Here is a 23,263-nt window from a genome sequence, read left to right on the forward strand (position 1 = left end):
AAGACCATTAGACTGAGGTGTTTGTCTTTAGCAGCCTTAACTGAAGCCTATAAATGCCTCAAATTTGGGAAAACAAAACATAAAGAAAACCAATCACCACTAACTAGGCATTCTCAAATGAGGCAGCCAATCATTTCCTTGCTTTGCTTCTGCATCTTCTCTATAAAAAGCTTTCCCCTAGCTCTATGGGGTGAACTCCTGATCACTTTAATTGGCAGTATGGTTCTGCAGGATTTAAATGATTTTGTTCAAATGAGTGGTTAATTTTTAAAATCGGCCTGTTTCTTTTGACAATATAGTGAAAAAAACTCGTTATGAAATCAAATGTGTATGTTATACAATCATGGCTTTGACATTTAGAGAATCAGGTCTCCTTGGATAAGTCATCCTCTGACTTTCAGCTTGCTTGTTTGAAAAGAGGTTTCCTACTTTCTATGGATGAGATAAAAAAGGAAAATGTATAAAAAGCTTAGCTTCTTTAGCTGTTCAATAAGTAACAAGTTATTATAGTTATTATAACATGTTTTCACACTACTAAGTTTAAGTTGTGTACTTGAAATCCATTTTCATAGTTAATAGAGCTTTCTGTTCAGCTACTCTAGAAGGCTATCATTCATGGTTTCTTTTAATTAGAATGGGCCCTCCAAAATTTCTCAAGCTTTCAAATTACTTAGATCAGTGTTTTCAATCCTGACTATCCATTTGCGTTACCTGGGAAGAATTTGAAAATTACTGACTCCTGGAACCTACCCCAGGCCAGCTAAATTAGGTATTAGGGCATAAGATACAGGCAACAGTATTTTTTTTATTTCCTTTAAAACTCCCCCAGGAAATTGTAATGAGCAGAAAAGAATGAGAATCACACAGCCTTGGACTAGAATCAACTATTAATGAGGCAAAAATGACAAAACAACCCAACATGTTTTTGCTACTGCCTGCTCTACAGACTGATCAAATTAAATCTAAACTGTAAACCGTAAACCAGGTAAGCACTGACTGAAGCAAGACAAATATGCTAAGGCAACCACACATTCTTATTTTCAAAACCCTCTATTAAATATAAAATTTCAGCATTAAAGAAATTCAATTGTACTATTAGGAAAAATTGAAAAAACTTTGATAATATTAACTAGAAATATGAAGAAAATGTTCTCTTGTGTAAACAAAAGGAAAAAATTTAACTGCTGAACAGAATTCTGATATGACAAGTAACTATTTTATGGGTATACTGAAGAGTTGCCCTTAAACAAAAGGCAGTAAAAATTAGGGAAAAATGGCTATAAAATGATAAAAGCTGAGCACATTATATAAAAATCTTAAATAAAATGCAATCATAATACATTCATTATAAGCAACCTTTTTAAACATTAAATACATATAGTGTAATTTGTTAAAATTGACTTTACTTTTCATGTAAGAGTGGAAATGTCACACAGAAGCTACAAGCAAAATATGGCCAGGTAATGAACTTGCAAAATGTTTTCAACTAAAACCATGTATAGTGATCTGCTGATGTTTTCAGATTTAATTCATTACTCATCATAAAGTCATTCCTATATTTTCTGGTATTTTTAAGTGCCCAGAGTGCTGAACACAATATGACTATCACACATGGATAAAGAACCAGGGCACTACATTTTGTGATGTAGAAGCAGCTTTTGACAAGATTTCACTTTGAATAAGTCAACATATCTGACTTATGCAAGCACCATATTTTTTAGAGCATATTAAGGTAAATGCAGACTTTCATATACACCCTGACTGATGACATTCTTGAACAGGAATGATGAGTGGAAATGGTGGATTAGGTAAATAGTTCAGTTTTACAGTTATTGCAACCTATGCTGGTAAATATAGTTCTCTAATATTATACCCCTGAGATCAAACTATTGTTTTTTTCAGTACTTTCTACTGAAATTTGAAAAAATATAATGACTGTGCTTAGGAAGTTCCCTAAGTTTAAAACTTATTTTACTACACTATTAAGCTACTCCAATTTGTATCTTTAGTTTCTGTCTTGAGATCAACAATTATGAAAGAAACAAGATTACATCTACCTTAATTCTCATTAGGCTCTAAAAAGGCAACAATACACCAGGATTTTTTCCCATAAGATACAATCACTGTTAGACTAAAAAGTTCAATGAAAATGCACAAAATGAAATAAAAATGTGTCATTGGTAATTACCACATTCTAAATGAGACCATTTCACCTAGGATATCAGAGGGGAAAAAAGAATGACATTTCTTTTAATACTGTGATGAGGATTAGAATTTAATACTGTGATGAGGATTAGAATTTACATATAGATATATACCCAAAAGTATGAGAATTTTATCAGCAAGAGCTACAACTGCAATGAAAATATTTTAGCTGGAAAGAAGTATACCCACAGATACAGGTACACAGCCCCCTCCACCGTGTTTTTGCTACAAGTACAACCCAGGGCTATCACTTGGGAACAATGCGTCCAATTTCCAATACTTGAGAAGTACCAGAAAATGAAAGGAAATAACTTGTGATAATGCAGCCATATTTCCTGAGGTCAATATAAATATTAAAAAAAAAAAAAAAGAAAAAAGACCTTAAACTTGAATATCTTAAAACCAACTAGTAGTAAGTAAAAATAGCTTAGAAAATGACAAACTATTTAGCACATAGTATGCTAAATAAAAAATTCAGTGTCTTTTTACTAAATGTTTGAAAAATACAAAGTATTTGCCTGTTAATCTGAAAAACTGAGATCCAGACAAAATGATTCAAGGATTCAAACTTTCAGTAGCCTCAAAACCTGAACATGAGGTACTATATGTATGGCAGCCAAACTGCTTTTTAAAAGAGAACTCAATTCTACATGCTTGTGCCATTACCAATCCATATATGATACATTCTTGTTTTTTTTTTTTTTAAAAAAGAGACAATTGTGATCATTTCAAGAAAGGTTACAAGTATTTTGACATAAAAAACAGCTGTCACAAATTAAGGCTTTTCATTATTAAAACTAAAGAAAAAAATGCATTTATTACAAGAATAGGTATAAAAATAAAACTGTAATAATGCAAAAACTTTAATTTATAGAAAGCTGAAGAGCTGCAATATGAACCTAGAACAAAAGAAACCAGGCCTTCAACACATTTGTTATTTTTTGCTCACTCTGTGAGCATTTATTTTCGAATTCATTATGGTAACCAAGTAAAATTCATAGCTTTCTAAATTAAAACTTTTAACACATTTCTTCATAAAGAAAACTGAAGAGGCAACATGCAGGTCCCAGATATGCTTTATTACAATTATCTTCTGTTGCTGCCCCTTCTCCCATCTGCATCAAGGGCCTATCTGTGACTAGTCTAGTGTAGCTTTTGGTTGGGATTCGCAATTTCTCAAATAAGAACACTGGGAAGCATCCTCATTCATTCTTTTCCTCCTCTAATCTATTTAGTTTCAGAAAATCAACATAAGGTAGTACTACAAATGGCAGCAAAAACTGCTTTTCAAAAGAGAACTCAACTCAGTGCTATTACCAATTCAATATAGTACCCTACTGTTGTCATAAAAAGAGGGGCAATTATGATCATCTCTAAGAAAGGTAGATTGTATCCTAAATCTATTTCAGACCTGTCTCTTCTCCATGTTGGCTTGCCCTTGTTTCTTACCTCTGGAAAGTGCCTTTTTAAGTTTTTGTTCTCACAACAATGTTTCTTTTCTTTCTAGCACTGTCATTCACACTACAATCAAGTCAAAAATACAATTCTGGGGTCCTCCCTGGTGTCAGCACTATGAAGTTATCCACAGTCACTGCAGCATGAGTTTTGATCCCATGTGCCATCACTATAGTCCTGTGTGCTCTTCTCACCCCAGTTTTGATCTTGTTCCCTCTCCTCCCCTGTAGAATGTCTCTGGTGTATGCTGTTAGTTGATATTAATTTTTACTTATTACATTTACTACACACACACACACACGTATTATCTTCCCCCCACCCCTCCATTCCCTTACACTTCTGCTATGAGTGAAACTATCCAGTATTTTACTTTTTCTTTTTGGCTTATTTCACTAAGCATGATCTTTTCCAGCTCCATCCATGTTGCTGCAAATGGCATGAGTTTATCGTTTTTGATCGCTGCGTATTCCATTGTGTACATACACCACATCTTCTTGATCTAGTCATCTATTTTTAGGCATTTGGGTTGATTCCACATCTTCCCTATTGTAAATAGAGCAGCAATAAACATAGGGGTGCAGGTGTCCTGAATTAATGTTTATGTAAACTGTTTGTTTTTAGTTCTATTGGTTGTTTCCATAATGATTAATATTATCACAACTATAATTCTCAATATATCAGCTTTAAGAGATTTTTGATTCCTTTCTCCTTATAACTTTTATCTCTAATTCTTTTAGTGGTTACATTTACAACATTAGATAAGCCCAACAGAGCATCCTGCAACCTTCATTTTAGCAGTCCAATATCCATGCCTATTTCTTATATTCACTGAGGACAGTGACTCTTATTTTATTCTGGCATCCTCAGAACCTATGCCAAGAAGAAATACTTAGAATATAATTGGAAAGTTTATTTTGACTTTGAAGTAGCTATATCTAGGAAATGCAGTGTAAAATAGAGACAGATTATGAAATACTGTTTATTTCCATTTTAAATATTACAATCTGCAAATGGGACAGTATATTTTAATATGCTTGGTAGAAGCTGATTCTGATTTGTAAATCCTAAAAAGCATTTTTCATATAAAGGCATATTAAATAAAATACTTAGAAATCATGTAACATTAAAAAAAAAAAGAAATCATATAACATTTTAAAATATTTTTGGTTCAATTAACTATATAAATTTTAAAATGTTTGCTAACAAATATATGATACATATATTTATAGTTATTTCTTGATTATATGACTTAAGAAAAGATCTCTGCTTCAAATTCAACTATGAAATGGGGGCAATATGGTATTTACCTCAGAATTTTTGTGAGGATTATATAAATCAATTCACATACAATGCCTGGAGAGTACTATCATGTAAGAATTTAAGAAATATTAGTTGCTATTATTACTATTATTATATAAAGGTGTCATAAAAAAGTATTTGTGTCATTATTTAGTAACACTGGTACTTGGGAGTCTTAATAATTTCACTGAATTTGAATTGTTGCCAAACATTATTCAGATCTTTAAGGAAAGTTTCTTTGAGAATATTTTTATAATTAGAATAACCTGTTGAACATTTATATTTTTGTTTCCTTTAAAGAAATTAGTTCATGTATTGATGCTACAGACACACTACAAAAGTGAAACTATTCGTGATTACAATTTCACACACAATTATCTTAACCTCCATTTCATCCATCTGTGTTTTAGACACTAGTAGCAGTCTATTTCTGTTGGGTCAAAGCTTGAAATCTGCGACTGTCTTGCATAATGCTGTTTAAGCTGATTTAATTACCCTGAAATTGCTTATAGAATTTCCATGTACTGAAAATAAATGTTTTGATGTGTAGTAATCAGAATCAAGAAAAATTATGTGATTATTTAAATTGTTATTTGGTTGGGCCTCAACTGAAGATTCTGGAGTAATCTGTTAAAGACAAAAAGTAGAGTGGAGATAAAAATTTAACTCCTTCCAGAAAAGGCGATAAACTTCTAATAAATTATACCTTAAACCATAATATTACCTTTGTGCTGTCTCTGGAGTACATGTAAATGTGAAGGCAGTATAAACACATACTGAAAATGTTAATGCTACTACATAAAGCTGGTCAATTCACTTTAATCCAACTAGGTGAGTGGGAAATGGAGGGGATCTAATTATATTCTTAATTTTACTTTATATACCACTTAGATCCATTCATTCAAATCTAGTATAAAATGATTATTATTGAGGATAATTCCTTTTCTATTACCTAAACGTAGATTTTTTAACTGTTGGGCAATTTCCCAGAACCAGTAATGGTATAATTTAGTGATCTACAGCCTGGATTTCTACTGATAGTCAAAGAATAGACAAGTATGTTTCAAAATTCAAATAAAAGAAATCTCTTAATATGTAGTTTGTTTTTTAAAAAATCACTTCTAAGCTTTTCTTTTCCACACTTCTTGTAAACCTTTGAAATTTGTTGGCAATATTGAAATAAAAATATGAATAAACAATAGGGGAATGTTAGTAAGAAAATCAAATAATTGTAATCAGTTTCATAGCATGCTTTTTCACAAAGTGATTATTTTTGTTTTGCAAAAGTAGTTTACTTTCGGTTATATTATTATTTCTGGTTTCAAAGAATATTGTGGCTTTACCTGATGTGCTATCCAAGGAAGTTTGAAAACCAATGACAGATTTTATTCTAAATGTATTTATTCTAAAGGTGAGTCTTGAAATTTTCAGAATAGCGTCCTGACAAAACTGAGCATCACTGTATCAGTGGTTTTGAAATTTTTTGCAAAAAATTTTTTACAACAGTCTAAAATAATCAAATGTCTTACATTATTAAAATTCAAGGTGTATCATCCTCCTTATTAAAAGTCAATCAGCAGGACCTACAATTTTGAAATCGAGTACTACATTTGACATTTTTATTTTTAATTGCACACAATGTAGCTGCAAATGGGAATAATTTTAAAACCATTAATTTTATTATTATAAGGCACCTCTCTTCTTGATTCAACTGCCTCAGGAACTTGAAGGTAGAGTAATACAACATTTTGGATCTACTTCCTTTACACTTTGTCAATAACAGTTATTATGCTATTTTCAAATTTCTCCAAATTTTGTTTTTCTTGCATTTTCTCACTAATAAAACATACTGCTGGGCTCTCCCTGGTGGCGCAGCGGGTTAAAGCACAGCACTAAGAAGCTAAAGCCACTTCAGCATGAGTTCGATCCCTGCCTGCCCCAGAGGAGACTGCATGGCGTGGCAGACCTCTCCTGACCCGCCCGCTGCTCCCCTCAGCAGTGTACTTCGTCGATCTGCCTGTTCTGCTCCCCACTCTGTCTCTGGTGAATCCTCTCACCCTCTGCATTTCTGGCCTGTACCCCAGTTCTGTATGAATAAATAAATCTTTAAAAAAAAAAACAAACAAAAAAACATACTGCTGCTGCTGCGATTTGTCAGTATCACTAGCCCCAAGTATTTATTTACTTAGTACTTATAATACAGCAGGGCTATTTTAGTCAGTATACCTGTATTAACTCATTTAATCCTCATGACCATTCTATGTGACAGGAACTACTACTCCTTCCAATTTATAAAAGAGCACATAGGTATAGAGTGATTAAGTAGTATCTTTAAGATCAACAGCTGAGAAGCACAGGAGGCTCTGAACTTAAGTAGTTTAGTTCCAGAGCCTGTGCTTTGAACCACTAAATTCCCTACAATACAATTAAGACTGAATGATGAGCAAATTAAGCTGAAATAATTTACTTACTGGTTCATGAGTAATTCAACTAAGTGCATTCTCTTCTCCTGGAAGATGCTCTGGTTTGATAACTAGCCTTCAGAAAAGTAGTTCAGAGATAAGGCAGGTATAAACATGAAAGAAATACTAAAGGCAATTAAATAAAAAAATTTTTAAATGAAAAATAAAGAAAGCAATGGGATTACAAGAATCTTGGTAAACCAAGATCTTAAAAAAAAGCAGGTGTCAATTAAGGAAATACAGACAAGTAACTAAGGAGAAATACAAAAATTCTACAAAAATAATGTTGAAAAGAATCTGGAATCATTAAACTTCTTCCATATTAAGATATGATATGGAAACCTGAATGAGAAGACAAGGAAAATCACCTTGCTGTCATAATAAAATTTATACACCTGAAAAGATTATAAAAATATGTAGAATACTTATGCCGTCTTTTCAAATAAAATATGAGAGGACTATATTTATAGTAATTAGATGAATGTAAACATGTGTTACAAGTAGATAACTGTCAACATAGAGACAAATTTATATTCAGGCTATGCAAGAGAAATATGGGGAAAAGTACATAACAAACACTTAAGTTCCCATGTATTTTTCAACATAATTTTTAAAAAGATCACATTTTTAAATTTAATTAGTAAAAACAGCCTTATTCAAGGAAACAAACAAACCATGAAAAACTATATGCAAACACTGGGGATCAGAAACATAAAACATCCTAGACTTCAAAGAACATAAATTATTGGGAGAGAGAAAAGCAAAACAACAGATACAGTATAGTGGGGGTAGGAGCAAATCAAGCTATCCTCAAGTGCTTTGGGAATACGTAAACTAACATCTCTTAGTTATGGCAGTGGTGTTGGATAAGGTTGGGGAAATTAGGGAAGACTTCCTAGAAGACGGCAAACAAGCACAAGCTTTAAACTCAGCACAAGCAGAAGTGGTTTACTCTAGTAATTGAAAAGAAAATACAACTCAACCTGCTTCTGAGAACTGCTTCACTGGTCTGCTCCCGTATATAACAACTCACATAGCTATGGTGGTTGTTAATGGTTCTCCCGGTTTCTATATTCATAGCTAGTAAGTGGTTGATGACTAAACTTGAGCTAGTTTAATAATGCTTATCTAAAATATTTCAAGAAAGTACAAGAGGGAAAATGAGTCCTCTTCTGGTGGGAGAAAGTATAAGACACAATATTGAGGAATAGTAGTCACTTATATTTTCTTAAAACAAGGAAAATGTCAGGTAGAGGGAAAAAACAGTGGTGGGTTCTCTTGCACCTTGATTCTGAACAAAAAAACTCAAGCCTGTGATTTAGTAAATACTAGCGATCTGAAAATAGTGCCAAGATTTAAATACGTTTCCTTTATTAGCTTATAGTTTTTCTTCAAGCTACCTTCAGATTTAGGTCAACATTCTTATTAGTGTTTGCAAATTGTACTTAGGTACCTCGTTAGGAGCAAAACTAGTTTTAAAAAAAGTAAAACAACTTATCAAAAAAAGAAAATCACTTTCTTGCCAGTGTATGTAATGCTTATTAGATTCTTTATGATTGAAATGGGGGAAAAATAAAACCTAATAAAAATATTGGACTATTTTCAGAATGATAAGGGACCTCAAAAACATTTTATTCCTTCTGTGAATTAACTTTTTTTTAAAAAGCAAATTTTATATTTATGGCAATCATATATAAAATGAACAAGATCTCTGAAAGTCTCAATCCTGGACATACTTTAAAGCAGGCAAAAACCAAAATCAGTATTCTGGTAACATTTCTTTATTATATATAAATGGTAAACTACTGCAGATAAACTACAATTCTTCTCTTCTAAAGAATTTGTACTCAAAATGATTCATATATACAGTCATATTTAAGTATTTTTAAATTTCTTTATACAAAGCAGTAATCTATACATCACAATTTCTAAGGTCTTAGGCCAAAATCAAGAGATCATGTGACTAACATGATCAAATACCAATATTCCAGAAAGTTGGGCTATACAGATAAATCAAGCACCACTTTTACACTTGCATGTGGTTTGAATCTAAAAGGTGACTTGTCCAACATTTCATATGTCTGCATATTTTCAGTATATAAAATATTTTTATACTTCTGCTTTTGGTATGTTTTGGTTTCACCAGGCTTATTGAGGGCTTCTTATTGCACTGATTTTGTACGACAGTCTGTTTGCAATGCTTAATGAGAGGCACATCTTTGAGACCACAGGTTAGGGATGAGGAGGAAAATCAATGGATACAGTATAAAAGAAAATTTACATAGATAATACCATTTTAGTTTATAACTAGTGGGATATATTATTAACTGACAGACTACTTACCAACTACTTATTTTTGCTGAAACTGCTGTAAGGTATCAAGATACCATTAACTGAGCTGTGTGCTCAATTAATAACAAACCTAGTATATATAAGTGTATGCAATATCATAAAAACAATACCTTTTTGGTTTCAAATTGCGCTTCTTCCTGACAGCATCCTCTACAATCAGAATCTAGCATAAGCAGGTTGAATTGTCCAAGAAGATCACAGGAGCTACAGAGCAAATTGCTGGAGAATCCTGCTTCTCTGCACATTTCTGATGAAAATTCTGCCCCAAATGCAGATACCTGAAAAGAGAGAAAGTTCTGTCATTTTTCATTCTTATTAAGCAAAAAAGACATATTTTATTTAACATTCAATACATTAAAAAATTTTCTTCAGAAGAAAATGAATTTATAGTTTCAGCACCTATTTACAGAGATCTATGGAGTTAACATTTAATTCTAGGCCTCCACTACTGATGTAACTTCTTTATTCACCAACACTGCGGCTTACCATTTACAAGATGTGTGACCCAGCATAACCTCCCTATGCTTTCATATTTTTCACCGATAAAGGATTAATACTTCTTACATAAATTGTAGTAGAGATGAAATATAGGATTTGTATACAGTAACTGATCAGAATGACTGACAAAAACATGTTTTAAAAACTAACTCTCTTCCCTGACTCCTTCTTCTCCTGTCTTAGTGAATGCTGTATATCCCTCTACCCACGCTTTGATTCCATCTACTGCTATCCCCATAAGGATTTCATGTCAATAATTTAATTCTTCAGTGTATTCAAGCCTTATGGGTCTAACTGCTCTCCCACCACTCTGCCATTTCATAATTGTTACTTTAGTCTGGTTTCTAACCTTACCATACAAACTTACCAAAAAATTACTAAAAGCAAAGGCATTCAAACTGTTCTACTCCAGCTACTCATTCCATGCATGGGCTTGACCTTTTCCTTCTACTAGGCATTCTTAAATACTGTTGTTTCCCTTTCTATCTGTGACTCTCTTCCTTTTCATACTTTCTACATATCAACACAACCACATCTTGATCCATAGGCTCTACCTGTTTATTGCAAACTCAAGTCTTTTACCTGCATGTTAAGCTCATGAAGCTCTCTACTGGATATATCATTGTGATGTTGCACATGGCAAATTCAAAATCCTCTACAGAAAAGTTATCCCTTTGCTCCTTAAATCAATTCCTCCTAATGCACTCAGTATCTTTGTAAAGTAACATCATTAAAAAAGTATTAAGTTTCAGGTAACTTTGGTTGGCGACAGTAGGTAAGTTTCAGGTGTACTTTCTCACCTCAGCAACTGTACATTTATCATACTATGTCTACAACCAAATGTCTAATCATCATTCACTATCAACCAATCAGCCTCCTCTCGCTGTTCCTTTGCGGTTCTCCTACCCCTCAGGTGTAAAGCAGAGGTGGCACCATTTACCCTGATCATCTAGTTGCCCAAGTTGATCACCCAATTCTAAACTCTTAACCAATCTCACAAACAATAATATTTCAAGTTCCCAAAATTCTGTCTCATACAGATGGTGACTGCTAATCCTAGCAACTGCTAGTCCTAACTCTCATTACTTCTCCAATCTCATTCTACTTTTCAGTTATAATGAACTCTTATAGTACCTTGCAAGTATAACTACTCAGACATACTTTTGCTCACACTTTTCTCAACATCTCAGACTTTTTTCACCTTGTAATCTCAAAGAACATAATCAGTATCAGTCTTCTAGAAAGCCTTCTCTGAAAAAATTAAAAAAAAATCAGTTCCCTTAGCTATAGTACTTCGCTGAGAAAGAAATGTGTATAGCTGTAAAACAGCACCACCCACGACACTGCACTATGTCAATCTAGGATTGTCAGATCCCCAACCATACTGTGAACCCTTCTGAGGGCAAGTATAAAGTTGTTTCTTTGTACTTCCAGCACTTGTGCTAGTTCTCATGTTTGAACTTACATGAGAACTGGTTAAAAATTATAGCCTCAATTAATTACATGACTCCAGAGTCTAAGTGGTTTCGGTTGCAACTATTCAGTTATTACTGAGTAGTAATTCAATCAGTAGTATGATTGCACAAAAGCAGTCTTAGACAATAATAAATGAATAGGAGTCTATGCCTCAATAAAACCTTACTTATAAAAATAGAACTGACTGACATTGCCCACTGGATATATTCTGTCAACTTTCTTCTAGAATGAGCCAAGTTAGAATGCAATGGCACTCCCAATGTCTAAAATTTACTGGCATACTTCCCCCACATGCTAGCCATTTAATTGGTCTTAACAGCCTAAACTGACATTTTATATAACTTTTACCTTAGTAATCATGTGGACTATACAAATCTTCAAGATAGACGAGGCTTAGTGATCTATTTCACAGGCAAGAATGTCTTTTAAATATGATTAACCAATATCCCACAAGATTTTCTCACAATGTAACTGGCACTCCTTTGCTAAGTAAGAAGTGGCAATCTATGTTCCTTCCCTTGATTCTGGGTGGGACTTGTGATTTTTCTGACAGAATGAAAAGGAAGTGATTATACTGTGATTTTTTAGGGTGGTAATAAAAAGGAAATTCTCCTTGCTTGGCTAGTACTCCCATGTGTTCAGTGTCTTGTTTCTCTTAGAACATTCAACTTTGGAAATCAGCCAACATGTGGTAAAGGTAGCTTAACTCTGGATCTTAAGTTACTCATGCTGCAAGATAACCTAAACCAAGGTAATGTAAACCAAAGAGACTGCACAGTGTGGTCTCTGTAGATCCGGCATCTGAGATCTTCAGCTGAAAACCAGCACCAATGACCAGATGTATGAGTAAGACTTCACTGTTCAGGTTCCTACCTTTCAGTTGAGGTGTAAAACACCATGCAACACAAACCTATCCAAACTGTGCTTGTCTAAGTTGCTGGCCCACAGAATCTGAATGTAAGATAAATATAGTACAGCATTAACTTTTAGGGTCATATATTTTGCAGTCAATAACACAAAAATGTAAAAAAAAATTGAACTGTTACCTCAACATGTTTTACAAAATAATACTCTCACATGAATAATCATGCAATTGCACTATTTGGCTCTATTCTGAAATTTACTGATCTCCTACTAACAAGTAGCACGAATACATGAAATGTGTATTTTGGAGTCTGAAAACATCTTAATTCAAATGCTAGCAGAGAGCAATATTACTTATTTGAATAGGGATAACTGCCTCTTGAGAGAGTTTGAGGATTAGAGAAAAAGTACAGAAAGCACACAGTAACTTACCCATAACAAAGTGGATATATAAGAGATCCTAGCATTATTTCCACTTTTCACTGTGGAGGCACACTTAAAAACTATAGACACTACTTGTATTTTAGGTGTATCACAGAAGATAAGTATAAATGTAATACAGGCATCATTAATTTCTTGAGTGAACTACTTGTTTCTAACTCTTCTATTACTGGTTTTAAAGACAGCTTGAGTCTAAAGATATCAGAACCAATTTTAAAGACTCATAGATGAATACCAAATATTAAAACATAAGAGTTCAGAATTATACCTACCCCTGTTTTTTTTTTTTTTTTAAACTACCCAGAAGTAACTGAGTAGCATTTACACAAGCACATTAAGGTCAAATATTAAGTTAAAAATAAATAAGTTCAAAAATAAATTTCAAACCATACTGTAAGAAACACAGATTTTAAGAACAAGGTAGGATAATCTTGATTGGAACAATCATTTACTAGTTTTACTTGCCCCATTTCAAAGGACTGATAAGCTAAACGACTCCATTACCTTATGTAATGCAGTATTTTTCTGGTATTATTGATTTCTTTGGAGTTAAATGTTGGTGGCAGGGAAACTGGAATAACTAAATTGTAATAAAGTTTTGAGACAAAAATCTAGTATAGCTATATATTTTATTTATACTCATATACATAAGATTGTCTCTCAAGTATTCTCTACTCTCAGAAAACTCCTAAATTTTTTAAGTAAGTTTGGTCAGATTTAAAATCTGAGACAAAAGCAGATAGATGGGTTAACAGAGTAATATTATGAAAATGAGTAACAGAAACATGGCCCATATAGCAAGCAAGCTCTTACAAAGCACCAGCTATTCTGCTAAGTACTTTATTGTCCCATTTAATCTAATCTCCTATAAAATAAGTATTGTTACTCCTAGGAAACAGAAATTTAGGAGAATTAAGGTAACGTGTATAAGTCTATGTAGCAAATACTAAGTAGTGATAACAAAATTCCAATTCTAGTCTACCTTCAAAATCTTTAACTGCTGTTATTAACTACCATATTTCACAAAGTCCATGATGAACTATTGTGGTATATACCACTAAGAATAACAACAAAAATGTTTAGAATTACAATTGTGCAATCCACAGAAGACTGATCCTGATGTTAATGTGTAAGAAAATGGAGTTGGGGAGTAGGGGGAGGGGTTGGCTGGATGAACTAGTGTCTCAGAATCAATAATACATATTATCATTCTATACTGCCTTTCAATATGGTGCCTCTCAGAACCAAGAAACAATGCGTGAGTTGAATGAAGAAGTGAATACCACTTAGTTCTGGGATGATCTTGAAAACAACACCCTTAGGCTGCACTAAAATAATGCGTTTCTATTACCTAGCCTTACTAAGAACTGTATTTTCAAATTAAATCACTTTACATTTTCCCAGTTGTCACCTCCTTGGAATGTTGATAAGGATGTATTACTATTAAGTTTAAATTAAAGCTATTCAGAGGCAAAGACAGTGATAAAAGCACAGCTTATCTAATCTAAAGACTCAGAAGGTGTGAATTAGCAAAATAGCAGTTGAGTCCTCAGTCAGCACCACTAACTCAATCCCAAGGTGCCAAGAAATTCTTCCCTTTCTCTTTTTATTAAACTGTTAGGTTCCTAACACTAGGCTAATTTCCACTACTGTCTATTACCTATTCCACCTGGCCTTTCCCCTTCTCCCGCTAAATGTGAAATACAGCTTTTCTAAGTTAATGTTTTTTTTTTCTTCAATAATGCCCCATATACCTGCCTTTTCATTTTCTAGGACTTTATTCCCTTTTCTTAGACACGTTAGTCATTACACAAGAGAAAAAGTAATAAACCTTGGGGAAGTTAAAACAGTTCAACATTTCCTATGTTAAATTTACCTAATTGCCCAGGACATCCTTTCAATTTTTGGAGTTTGTATTTGTAGGAGTGGTTGGGGTCCACTGCTGCTCTACATAAACTGCAGATACCCTGGATAACTCAGATAGGACAGTACAAAATGAATTAGGAGAACAAATAATGATGACTATGAAAGAAAATGTATTCTGTATTCTCTCTGGATACATTCTAAGTGGCATAAGAGGAGGAGAATCTATGGTGTGACTAAAACTGTTGATCAGCGTCCACACAAGCATTAAGTATGATGAAAAAGAACACAGGGTTATGATTATATCTGACTTTCCACATGTAGAAATGAGATGTGAATTAAGCCTTACATTTTTCATTAACACTTTACAAAGAAGGAAATAAGGAAACGAAGGTTCAGAGTAAATTAATTTGCCTTCAATCAGTCAGGTATTAGAAGTGAAAACTAGAAAATAGATTACCTTAAAGTTTAGTGTTCTTTTCACTAAGGTGCTCTATAATGTAAGTATGAATTAGGTAGGCAGTTTACAAGAATAGAGAGAGACTGTATAGGATCACCATTCTTGAGAATATTTAAGTGGAATACTGTGGTTAAGACTCTTAAATTAGCACTGTTACTTGATGGCTTACTTGTGTGTAAGAGTTCCATTTAGAAAAGGATGGAAAAAGTTTCAGCCCGGTTTGCAATTACTAGTTCAGAGTTGTCACAGATTTCTGACTCAGATCAGACTAAGCATCTGTATTTTAACAGTCTCTACTCATATACTCCTCCAATTAGAAGTACTGGTATGAGGTTTACTAAAACATAGGGTTTATATGTTCTCAGCACATCTTATACTTCCAAGATTTTAGATAGAGAGAGCAGTTAAAAAATTATAGTACCGGCCCTCCCTTGTGGCGCAGCGGGTTAAAGCACAGCACTAAGAGTCTAAGGCCACTTCCCCATGAGTTCGATTCCTGCCTGCCCCGGAGATGACCACATGGCACGGCAGACCTCTCCTGGCCAGCCCGCTGCTCCCCTCAGCAGTGTACTTCGTAGATCTGCCTGTTCTGCTCCCCACTGTCTCTGGTGAAGCCTCTTGCCGCCCCAAGCCTCTGGCCTGTACCCCAGTTCTGTATGCACAAATAAATAAATCTTTTTTTAAAAAAAAATTATAGTACTAATTCCAGGCAAGCAAAGATGGTCGTTTGATTTTTAAGGTGAAACTAAAATTAGGTGGATGATTTGAAGACTTCTGGGCTTAATGAATAATTGGATTTAGAATCTGAAAGGAAAGAGAATTTAAAACAAAGGCAAAAGGCAAAGACACACACACACACACACACACACACACACACACACACACACACACACACACACACACACAGACTCTGGTCATTTAGAGGGTGAACCAGGAGGCTGTTATTTTCAGGAGATGCTGGTAGGCTCAATGAATGATATAAAACAAATGGATGGATTTCAGATATTTAAGAAGAAAAACAAGACAAGGTAACTGGTTGACTGTGAGATATATAAGGAAAGAAAGGAGTCAAAGATGATATCCAAATTTCTTGCTTGTCTTCTATGGATGGCCACTGTGTTAAACTGTGTATTATTAGCCTTGAGTTCCCAATATTGTGATATGTACACTTCTTTGCAATGAGACAAATCACTCACCCCACGCTGATAGTCTATTCTTCACCCATGAAATCTAGCCTTGCCTTGGGATTTTATTTGACAAATACGATGTGGCAGAAATGATGTATGTGATTTTCAATGCTAGGTCTTAGGGAGCATTAGTTTTTGCTCTTTAGGAATGCTACTTCTACCACAATGGTGTTTTGCCATATTGGAGGCAGTTTAATCTCCTGGATGAAGGATGACTGGTCACACTGAGGAGAGTCAAATGAGACTACCCTGAAAGCACAAACTTAATCCAGCTGACCTACCAGGTCAACACAGCTGCATAAATGTGACCAGAGGAAATAGAGAAACTGTTCAGCAGATTCACAGGATTATAAAGAAATCGCATTATTTTAAGCTACCAGGTTTAGGTGAGGTTACACAGCCAGAGATAAGTGAAACAAAAAGATTGGGGAATCAGAAGGCAACTTGAAATGCTATTCTTTTATATTTCTGCATGGTAGTGAATTACTACTAGGTCTTCTAGTAATTCCCAAGGTACCAAATGCCTGAATAATAAAATATTTAATAATAATAAGGGATTTAAGAGAATCCTTTACGTTTCTGCTTTTCTTTTGCAAACGCAAACAGGCAAGATGTTTCAAATTCCTTTAAAATTCCAGAGGTGTTTATAGAGGCATTCAGTAAAGACGCTAATTTCTCAAAGCTTAAATTTAAATTCATAGGTCAATTTGAAAAAGAAAACATTTGGCTCAGTAAGGAAAATACCTGAGAAGTAAAAGTGACACATGAAACATGTACAAGTTCCCGGATATAGTGCTTATTAGAAAAGTTAAAAACAAAGCTACGCCTCTACAAACTTCTTAACTCCGGAGCCAATATTTAGTTGTTTTTGCGAATGAACAGGGAAAAGTCTTTCCTCATTTAAAGATTAAGAACTATTTGTTCTGTTGCTGGTGAAAAATTAAATAAAAAAAAAAAGTAACACCAACCGACTTTAAACATGACAAACTTAATTCTGGAAAATCCACTTAAAAAATGACGCTTTCGTATAGAACAGCTCCTTTCATTACAAAAAAGTTGTTCAAAACCACGAATAGCACTGAGATTCATTCACCCAGCAGTATATGAACACCAGAGAGAACCTAGGCAAAAACTAAGTCTAACAGTGAAGTAGAAGTGAGAGAGCTAGAACAGAAGCGTACTCTGGACCAAAGACAAGAAGGCTTTCCGTTACATTTTGGGAGACTTATCACAAGGAAGTGATCTCTGTTTAAAAATAATATGCAGTGCTTTCTACAGTTTACTGTTTTGTTTTTGTTAACCGCGTAATTCAAACTGCTTTGAGCCGAAGTTCTGCAAGAGAAATATCCAAGGTAGTCTTGGGTCAGAAGAAAGAACGGCTAGAAAACCGGCGGCCAGAGCATCAAGGGAATTAAGCCACGTAGCACTCCGGCCGCAGCAGTTTCCCTGTTTTTCAAGTGTGGTTCCCAAAGTGCACGGAACGTTCCGTCTCCCTCAGCGCAAACCCGCCCATTCTCCCTGGGACCGCCGCGAAGGTGATCTCCACTCACCGCTTGAATCACAGACGCCAAAAGCAACCGCAGCCCAAACGGTGGCCCAAACCACCCACCTCGCCCGCCCGCCATCGCCGCCATCTTCCGCTGGTCTCTGGCTGCGCAGAGGACCCCCCCAGCTAGGGGTGTCCACTACAGAGCCTGATCCAAAGAGGTTGCCAACGGCCACTGAATCAACCCTCATGTTCTACAGAGACGGGTGTTACCTAAAGGTATATGCAAACCTAAAGGTGATCAAACATCCTTATATCTAATGGAACTATGAAGGGGCCGGGTCCTTTAGCGAACCCAAATCAGGCACTCTCCTAAACTCCCCAAATCTGTTGCCTCCTGGGCTCCTTGCTTTCATTCACGACATTTCGTCAGGCACCCAAGAAGCCCCGCCTTCGTCAGTTTCGGCCTGCCTCCTTGTCCAAATCTACCCAATCGAATGCCGCTTTGGTTGAGACTCATGTCAAAGGAAACCAACCGTAACACTAACCCCTGGCGAAGCCTTGGGGTTCCTCGGTCCAATAAACACCACCAAACGGAGCAGAGGGTGGAGCCTCCGGTTGCCGAGCAGCGTACGTGGATGCGTGCGCGTGGTGGCGGAGGGGGATGGGCGGGGGGCGGGGCCGAGGGCGGCGCAGCCGCAGCGCTGCTGGAAGAGCGCGCGGCCGCGAGCAAAGGAGGGAGGGCAGGGAGGAAGAGAGAGAGGCGGGCAGGCAGGCGGGCGCGGGGGTCGGGGACTGAGGCAGTAGAGGGAGGCGAGAGCCCGGCAGCCGCTTCGCGCTGTTTGTTGCGCGGGCTTTTGGAGGAGGTGGCCATTGAGTCGGCGGAGGAGAAGCGGGCATCGGCGGTGTTGGTGCTGGTGCCTGGGGGCGGGGGACTGGGGAGGCGAGAAGGGGGGTCGCTGCGGTGGTTCTTTCGCTGTCGCGCTCTCCTTGCCTCTTCCCCTCCTCGGTGGGCTCCTCCCGGCATCTCCCTCGCCTCCCGGATCCCGCTCCCGGCCCCCCGCGGTATGTCTTGATCCCGAGCAGCGGGTTTCATGGGGCTCCTCAGGATTATGATGCCGCCCAAGTTGCAGCTGCTGGCGGTGGTGGCCTTCGCGGTGGCGATGCTTTACTTGGAGAACCAAATTCAGAAACTGGAGGAGTCCCGATCGAAGCTAGGTAAGGAGCAGAGCCACTCTGAGTTGAGTGGTTTAAAAGGGGCCGGGCCAGGGAGGCATTGCTACGGGAGCTAGTGGCGTTCGAACATCTAACTTGGGTTCTGGCTCGGGGGCTGGAGCTGAAAGAGGTTGCAAAGAGAGCTTGAACCTGGGGGTATCTAGGATACAAGGTCCAAGAACGGTGTGGATTAAGCATGAGTTGCATGCTGGCCTCATGAGGTCACTGGGCAGAGGTTGCAAGGTTCGATTTCCTCGAGCTGGAGGGTTACCCCAAAGTAGGCATTCTACGGGGAGAGAGAACAAGAGAAGGCTGAACTCGGCGGAGCGGGTTCTGCTGGAGGAGACAAACGCTCAGCCTTGCGTGTTGTCTAGAAGTCAAATAGAAAACCCGGGTAATGTCAGATGAGGGGTGTCTAATTTGATATGTGGGCACCTAGAAAGTAAGCTCTTGGAAATGGGGAGGTTTACGAAGAGATAGATGTGCAGAAATGGAGGGAGGTGCTTGGAAATGATGGTGGGTAAAATAAATACACTGTAGTGAGTTGCACTCTTGTGCTGGGGGCAGCAAGGGACCACACAACTGATGGGAGGGAGAATTAAGCTGCCTAGTCAGGTAGCACTAGAAAGCAAATCGAACGCTTCATGAGTACCTGGAAGAAGGCACCCAGGTATTTAAATTCATTTTTAGCAGAACTAAAGTTAATATTTTGAGCTTAAATGGGATGTATATATGTACGTTGCTGCAAGACAGTGTTGATGTGAATTTAGAAGAGGAGCGAACCTTAATAGGGAAATTAGAGTGAAGTTTAAGAAAGAAAAAGTAAGATTATGCAAAAAAGTTAGCCATAAAGTTAAGTACCTTCAGGAGGTAACGGCTCTTTTTAATAATGAAGAGGCCAGAAGGACAAAAAGTTGGATCGTGAATTTGTGAAAGACCAGAAAATACAGAAATAGGTAATTTAAGATTAGTAGTGAGTTTGGCATTTGGATAAAGTCGGGATTGGGAAGGAGTGTTAAAAGAATGTCAGCTATAAATTTTGATTTAAAAATGTACACGACACTTAAAAATCAGCGCAAGAGGGTGTAATTTGAATATGGAAAAGTAATATGAAGTGTTTTTATGCATACAGTTTCACCTCATTTTCATTTGAAATACTTTTTGAGAACTCAGCACTGAAATATCAGCAGCGGAATAATTTATACTAGATGCTGCTGTGGGTGATTAATATTTAGGAAAAATCTATCAGAAAATAATGGTAATACTACATATAGAGGCTAGTTGTAGACTGCAGAAAACTTCAGCAAGCTAAAGAACATCAAATAAATCTAACTGAAGTGTGGCTAAAATTGAAGAGGAGCTAAAGGTAATCCCAGCCCTCAATTCTAGGGTAAAAATTACAAATTTGAAGAGTTAATCACATTTACATACTAGGATGATATTAAGGTGTAACTTGTATGATGGGAAAAAATTCACTTAAATATTGAAGGTTAACCATTATAATTTTTACTGTTTAGATCCATTTAAATAACATTCAGATTCTATTCTGGCTTCATTAATTGATTCAGCTATACAGAAAGAAATTCCCCTTAGAGAAAGCTGGAAATGGTATTAACATGTGTACCTATTGTTCGTTGTGTAATTTGAATTTCTTACACACATTGCTGTGGATTTGGATTAACTTCAGTTTTTAATTTTCCTTCTTTGCCTAACAGTTTTTTCATAGCACTTGAAAGTAGTTTCCTTAGGCACAATCTGAATGACTTTAAAAAGATGTGGAAAGTCAGCCGTAGAAAATAGCATTTTTTCATGATTTTTTTAACAAGAAAGAAACCTTTAAATTTCATCAGAAATAGTTAATTCTCAAAAAGTGAGCCAAGAAAATGAGCCTTAACACACAGTACTTGAAGCAACTAATAATTTTCTGGAGTGGTACAGAAACATGTCATACAGTGTGTAACTTTAGTTAACAGCCTTTTTTTTTTTTTAAAGGCTCAAACAATTGTTGCCAGTATTCTTTCTTAAGAAGGGAAGACAGAAGAATGCATGTTTTCACAGACATATTCAGTCCTGGGAACTTTCATATGTGATGATATTTGATCTTCCAAGTACACCATAGAAAGCCATTTTTACAGATGAAGGAACAGATTTCAGGTTACATAACTTGACCACATAACTACTAAGTTGGCAGAGCCAGGATTGGAACTCAGTTATCTCTGATTCCAAATCAAGTGCTTCTTTAATTATACCAGACTGTTTGGTACTTTCTGTTGACATTACAGTAAGTTTTAGCAGTTTGGATAGAATATTTAAACTGCAGTACTAGTGTTTAATTGCATTTATTGCTAGGAATGAATGCCATTCTAGAAAATCCAATTTCTAACACAAAGGAATTGGTTTAGTGTAATGCCTGCTTCTTGTTTATATCCATATAATGAACCTAATTATATTACCCATTGAAACAACTGAAATAGTTTATTTCTGCTACAGAAAGAAAATTCTCGTTTTCTGTAATTGTAAAATTATAACATTAAAAGCATTTTTATTTTGGCATCGTAAAAACTTAAAACATTTTGCCCTTAAAAGTAGTTTTGCATGTTGCCTTTTCTGTTACAGAATAGTCCAAATGATTGAAATGTTTAATAATGCCTGTGTGCCCCTTGATTTAAGAGTATTTTTTTGTTTAAGATTTATTTATTTATGCATACAGAACTGGGGAGCAGAACAGACCTACTGACAAGTACACTGCTGAGGGGAGCAGTGGGCGAATCAGGAGAGGTCTGCTGCACCAAGTGGATCACCTGGATCACCTGGGGGGTGAGGGGGCCAGGGATCAAACTCATGCTGAAGTGGCTTTAGCTTCTTAGTGCTGCCCCACTGCAGCACTGGGGAGGGCCCTGACTTGAGAGTATTTTTTTTTTTTTAAAGATTTATTTATTTATACATACAGAACTGGGGTACAGGCCAGAGGTGCAGGGGCAGTGAGAGGCTTCACCAGAGTCAGAGTGGGGAGCAGAACAGGCAGATCGACCAAGTACACTGCTGAGGGGAGCAGCGGGCGGGTCAGGAGAGGTCTGCCACACCATGTGGTCACCTCCGGCCTGCGGGAATCGAACTCATGCGGAAGTGGCTTTAGATTCTCAGTGCAGTGCTTTAACCCACTGCGCCACCAGGGAGGGCCTGACTTGAGAGTATTTTAATGGTGAAACCCCAAGTAAAACTTTAGATGTATTCAAAACTTAGTTGTAGTCATTGACCATTAGAGAAATTAAGCATACAAATAGGGTTCCCTGGTGGCACAACAGGTTAAGCACAGCACTAAGTAGTGAAAGCCACTTCAGCATGAGCTAGATCCTGTTCCCCTCCCCGCCCTGGTGACCCACATGATGCAGCAGACCTCTCCTGACCAGCGCACTGCTCCCCTCAGCAGTGTACTTTAATCTGCCTGTCCTTCTCCCCACTATGTCTCTGGTGAAGCCTCTCACTGCCCCTGCACCTCCAGCTTGTATCTCAGTTCCATATGCATAAATAAATAAATCTTTAAAAAAAAATAGGTTTTCCTAAACTATCCAGCATCACATAACAGTTATTTTTAATCTTCTTTTAAATACAGGGTCATGGTGTACATATTATTCAGTGACTTTAAAATTTAAGATTATAGACATTTTAAGTCAAAATACATAAATTTGATTTATTCTAATAGCTATGTAGTATTCCATTGTGTACATGTATCCCTCACAATTTTTTAACTATTCCTTTTTTGTACTCTAAGAATGTTAGCGGAACACCTTTATTTGCCCATTTAACTTCTTATGTGTTAGTATTATTTTTAATCTAGAATAAATTGTTTGTAGGATTGCTGGTACAGAGAATATATATTTAGTGTCTAATTTCACAGATTTAAGAATCTGTTATTTAAAAAAATATATTACCCAGGAGGTTAATCTACACTGACAACAAGTTCACAAGTACTTGTTGTTGCTATCTGCTTTTAATTTTT

At 36.3% G+C, this 23,263-nt stretch overlaps 2 protein-coding genes across 2 annotated transcripts in view; one reads left to right on the forward strand and one right to left on the reverse strand.

Annotated features, from left to right (window-relative positions):
* LOC101633248 (15 kDa selenoprotein) overlaps nt 1-18,369 on the reverse strand; it is a 34,372-nt gene extending 16,003 nt beyond the window's left edge. The window contains exons 1-2 of the mRNA XM_004679184.2: nt 18,113-18,369; nt 9,884-10,051 (exon numbers count right to left, since the gene is read on the reverse strand). Coding sequence (XP_004679241.2) covers nt 9,884-10,051; nt 18,113-18,196 — 252 coding nt within the window. The 5' untranslated portion in view covers nt 18,197-18,369. The remainder of the gene's footprint in view (nt 1-9,883; nt 10,052-18,112) is intronic.
* Nucleotides 18,370-18,757: 388 nt separating this feature from the next.
* The window catches only part of HS2ST1 (heparan sulfate 2-O-sulfotransferase 1), a 136,057-nt gene continuing 131,551 nt past the window's right edge, over nt 18,758-23,263 (forward strand). Inside the window, exon 1 of the mRNA XM_004679185.2 lies at nt 18,758-19,266. Within this exon, the coding sequence (XP_004679242.1) occupies nt 19,143-19,266 (124 nt within the window). The 5' untranslated portion in view covers nt 18,758-19,142. The remainder of the gene's footprint in view (nt 19,267-23,263) is intronic.

This window comes from Condylura cristata, unplaced genomic scaffold, assembly GCF_000260355.1.
Source record: "Condylura cristata isolate star-nosed mole 26May11 unplaced genomic scaffold, ConCri1.0 scaffold00008, whole genome shotgun sequence".
Lineage (NCBI taxonomy): Eukaryota > Metazoa > Chordata > Mammalia > Eulipotyphla > Talpidae > Condylura > Condylura cristata.